This window comes from Penaeus monodon, chromosome 41, assembly GCF_015228065.2.
Source record: "Penaeus monodon isolate SGIC_2016 chromosome 41, NSTDA_Pmon_1, whole genome shotgun sequence".
Lineage (NCBI taxonomy): Eukaryota > Metazoa > Arthropoda > Malacostraca > Decapoda > Penaeidae > Penaeus > Penaeus monodon.
The window spans coordinates 2,834,004-2,839,003 of record NC_051426.1 but is presented as its reverse complement, the minus strand read 5'-3'; the positions used below and the strand labels follow the sequence as shown (position 1 = coordinate 2,839,003).

The following is a 5,000-nucleotide window of genomic DNA, read 5'->3' as shown; positions in this document are numbered from 1 at the left end:
AGTCAGACAAAACGAACAGGGAAGAAGGGAAAGTAGAGAGAAGAATAGAAATGATACAAGTACACATGCTTTTGCATTTAGAGATGAATCATGTTTTGCTTCGCTTTATAAAACAGTTGCATGCATGGCTGCCTGCACACATGTGACGCTCATCATCGTTAAGCCTTTCGATAGGTGACGAACCAGTGAAAATAGATTTTTTTCGTGATGATTGTATCTCTATTATTAGTACTGCTAAGTACAAAGAAAGCCACATCGAAGAGGGAAGGAGAAGGGGAGGGAGAGGAAGAGGAAGAAGGAGAGGAGAGGCTGAGGGAGAGGGAGAAGGAGAGGAAAGGAAGGAGGGAGAGGGAGAAGGAGAGGAAAGGAAGGAGGGAGAAGGGAGAGAGAGAGGAAAGGAAGGAGGGAGAGGGAGAGGGAGAGAGGAAAGGAAGGAGGGAGAGGAGGAGGAGGAGGAGAGGAAAGGAAGGAGGGAGAGGGAGAGAGAGAGGAAAGGAAGGAGGGAGAAGGGAGAGAGAGGAAAGGAAGGAGGGAGAAAGAGGGAGGGAGGGAGGGAGGAAGGGAGGGAAGGAAGGGAGGGAAGGAAGGGAGGGAGGGAAGGAAGGAAGGAAGGGAGAGAGGGAGACATCCACAGATGTATACACACACATAGACACACTAGGTGTGTGTATGAAATTCCCTAATTTTCAGATTTCATGTTTTCTTCACCATAAAGCACAGCTATATGAATAAAATTTTACTGTATGTTCGTTTACATGTATGCCCTGTATGTTCATATATAAGCGCGTGTGTGTGAGTATGAGTATGAGTGTGAGTGTGTGTAAGTGTAAGTTTGTGTGCGTGGGAGTGTATATATGTGTATGTGCGCGCGCAAGTGTGTGTGTTTGTGTGTGTATGTGTGTGTTTATGTGGGTGTATGTGTGTGTTTATGTGCTACCTAGCACAGCACACATCACGGATAACTAATTTCTTAGGCTCCCTTCAGATAAACGTTTTATTTTAAATTAAGTTTCACCATGAGGGATACGTAAGAAAAAAAAAAAAAAAACGTGTTTACAAACCTAGTAAACAAGGTAACCCAAAAAAATCGGTAAATGGCTTGGTCCTGATAACGCCAAATTCTTCCCTCTCACACGACATGGCGCGAAAAAATCCTCGCGTGAGAACCAGAGGCAACAGGAGCATGGATAGCACGCCCGCCCTTTTTTCTTTTCTATTCCTTTTTCTTATTTCTTTTTTTTTCTTCTTTCTTTCTTTCTTTCTTTCTTTCTTTCTTTCTTTCTTTCTTTCTTTCTTTCTTTCTTTCTTTCTTTTTTTTTTTTTTGCGTTCTTGTGGCTCGGGCGAATTGTGACTCTCCACGAGTTTACACGCACGCGCCCTGTGTTGAACGGCCTTGTTGGATACGTGTATTCATGTAACGTGTGAGAGAGAGAGAGAGAGAGAGAGAGAGAGAGAGAGAGAGAGAGAGAGAGAGAGAGAGAGAGAGAGAGAGAGAGAGAGAGAGAGAGAGAGAGAGAGAGAAACAAAGAAAAGAAAAGAAAAAAAGAGTAAAGAGTTTACTATGACTGCAGATCAACGTCGAGAATCCACCTGTTAACAGATTCTCGATGCTTTCATGTCAACACTACTACTACGAAGCCGCCTTCACAAGCTATTTTAAATAATAAACGGACCAATGAGCGACCGGTATGTCCTTTGGAAGCGTTGCGGATTGGCTGTTCAGATTCCTCGAGGGGAACCAATAGGTCGGTTAAATACAGAACGGCGGGTAATGAGGTTAGGCGACGCAAGGTGCGACAGTGTGTCATGAGCGAGCAGAGTGTGTGGGCGCTGTGCCAACGCCGGCATGAACATGAATCAAAAGGGAGATTTTTTTGTTTTTTTCGGACATGAACTGAAAGAAAAAGAAGAAAAACTGTCATAGGCTGACGAGACGCACCTGACAACGTGTCTGTGTGGGCTTTGCAACAGACTATTTCGCGAGTAATTTCCTTATATTAATCAAATATCCATAATAACAAAAATAAGTAGATAATGACTAAATAAAATTAAATAAATAAATAAATAATAATAAATATATAAGTAAATAAATAATAATAGATATACAAGTAAATAAATATAATAAAATAAATTGCGTACCACTTCTAAATCTGAAATACATACTTGAACACTTTGCCCAGTTCGTGAATCAAATAAATTCGATATTCAGCACACTCTAAATCAAACATGCAAGTCCCCGCGATTATCAGCCGTCATCGAAGAAATCTGACAGTCACTTATCAGACCAGGGAAGCCATCGCAGTTCTTAAATCACAGTAACAAGGCTTTCCTCTCAGCACTAAACCTCAAAGGTGTAGATTTGTCTTCGGTCTGTCTCATAACCACATGACTGATCTCAGAACCGCCCTGGCTTTCGCATATAATTACCACGATTCGTCTAGCACATTAATCATTTGCAGTCATCACCTTGCACCTTGCTACGGTTGCGAATGTCAACGCCAGCGGGAAAGATTTACGTGCGGATGTGAAAGTTGGGTTGTCTTTCCCGCAGACTTTTGGATAGTTCTCGTAGTTTTGTAAGACTGGACTGTGTGTTGTGTATACGATTGTGTGTTCGTATAGGAGCGTTTATGGTGTATCAAAAACTGTACGAGTTTATCATTTATTAGTATAATCATAAACTGAAGGAAGACCTACTTCGAAAAAAATACGAATAAAAAAAAGGTGGAAACAATAATGATATCGTTCGATAATCAAGAAAATTAACCATACGATAAAACTAATCCGAAGAATGTAAAGGAAAAAAACAAGGAAAAACAAAACAACATCGCCAGACAGAACCTTACCGTCCTGTCCCTGAGATTGAAGACACGGCAGGGCAAGGAGACAGTGTAATCCAAGATGGCGGTCATGTTCAGTTCCTCCGTCGCCAGATAGGGCTGACCCGTGTCCTCCGAGCCGTAGAACCATTTCCGGGAACCCGCTTCCAGCACTCCTGAAGAAGGGGGGGAAGAGGAAATTTAGAATGTTTACTTGTGGCAGGTTTGCATGGAATTTGGTGCATCGTGATTTTTAATTTTGAACGCTTTTTTTTCGTACTTTTTTTCTTTGTTAATGTTTCTGTCTCAGTTTCTGTTTCTCTCTCTCTCTCTCTCTCTCATGGCTAAAAAAAAAAATCATGGGCTGTAATGTCCCTGAAGTCCTCGCAGCTCTGTTGTATTCGAGAGAACAAGTAGAGAGTGTGTTCTTGGCCAATAAAGCTTTCCAAACGGAGATTTACCAAATTTTCCGCATTCTGAGCCTTAAAAAATAGGCATAGAAAATTTCCCCAAACATTGTTGAAATGCCGTTTTTTTTCCTCTTTCTCTGATCTTTTTTTCTCCCTCGAAAACTTTTCACTTTCTTTCTTTTTTTTAAATGTCTTCAGCAGGATACAATATTTATTTCTCTCTGCTATTCTGTCCGCGGATTCTATTATTTTTTGGTTTGGAATCTAATTATCATATGATGAAAAACTGAATACAAGACTGATCACAGAAGAGGTTATATATATATATATATATATATATATATATATATATATATATATATATATATATATATACATATATATATACATATAAATATATATATACATATATATACATATATATAATATATACATATATATACATATATATACATATATACATATATATACATATATATACATATATATATATACATATATATATATATATATATTGTAATAAAAAGAAATTGTTGTAACAAAAAGAAAAATAGTATCTGCTTATTTGAGAGAGAAATTCCTCACATCAATGAATAAAACACTTTCTTTAATCAATATAAACGGAGAAAAAAGTTGGTAATAAAATTTAACGATCGAACTTACGCTGAATTCCTTTCACACTAAAGTGCTCCCCCACAGATTTTAAACGGCTGCATAATTGCTCTCTTGAAAGGTGGCTTTCAAACTCCCATTCCCCTTCATCATTGCTCTATCGCCCCAAGAGTTACGGCTTCTTGTCACCCTCGACCCTCCTTCGCACGCACAGATCTCAAGTGGAAGCCCCGTGAAAGCTACCATGTGTCGAATCACACTCCCTCTGCGTAAACATGGCGCTGGCGTTTGTTTGTAAACAGAGGTGGGTTATTCTCACCGGTCGATGGCCACGGAAATACCCCAGCTGTTTCTTTCCTTTTCATTTTGATTTTATGGAAGCGACGACGGAAAGTACCGTAATCTTGGGTTTGTGATACGAGCGATGATTATCTGAAATCTGTTCGACGAAGCTCGGTAATACGTGTTTCATAGTATATGGGGATTGTTGTCCACTGAAGATTATAACAGACCAGGAATATCTTGCGAAGCCGGTTCACCTCACGCTTTTTCTCTCTCTCGTTTTTTCTTCTTTTTTTCGACCATTCCCCGAACACCTGGAAAAGATTACACAGGTCGATACCTTCCGCTCTCCCGATTTTAGCGAACGCACTCATTCCACGGTTATTATTATTAAGCTCGTACCTTTTAATTAAAATGTCAGGGTTAAGGGAGCATGTCACATCGGAGGCATTAAATGAGTTCCGATTTTATCTTGCAGGCATTATAAACTTAGATTAATGAGTATTTAATTAATTGAGAGTCCTAAGTTTCCTTTTAACGCCTCGATCAGCGTTATATATCCAGCCATAATGTTGTCGCTGGTATGTACACTCTCTGCTATGTCTTAAAGCTTAATTATCTTGCTAATTGGCGTGATCATGAAATGAAATATTTGAAATGTGAGAAGTTACGATATTAATGGTTCCCGCCATTTGGACGGAGAGGGATGTAGCGAAGATTAGGTGGATACGAAACGGATTTATTTTTGCCGTTATAGACATGCACACCTATGTGTGTTTGCGTGTATGTGGGATATGTATGCATATATATATATGTATATATATATATATATATATATATATATATATATATATATATATATATATATATATATAT

At 39.0% G+C, this 5,000-nt stretch overlaps 1 protein-coding gene across 1 annotated transcript in view; it reads right to left on the bottom strand.

Moving 5' to 3' along the window:
- The window catches only part of LOC119598242, a 68,833-nt gene that overhangs the window by 10,659 nt on the left and 53,174 nt on the right, over nucleotides 1-5,000 (bottom strand). The window contains exon 3 of the mRNA XM_037947888.1: nucleotides 2,848-2,996. Coding sequence (XP_037803816.1) covers nucleotides 2,848-2,996 — 149 coding nt within the window. The remainder of the gene's footprint in view (nucleotides 1-2,847; nucleotides 2,997-5,000) is intronic.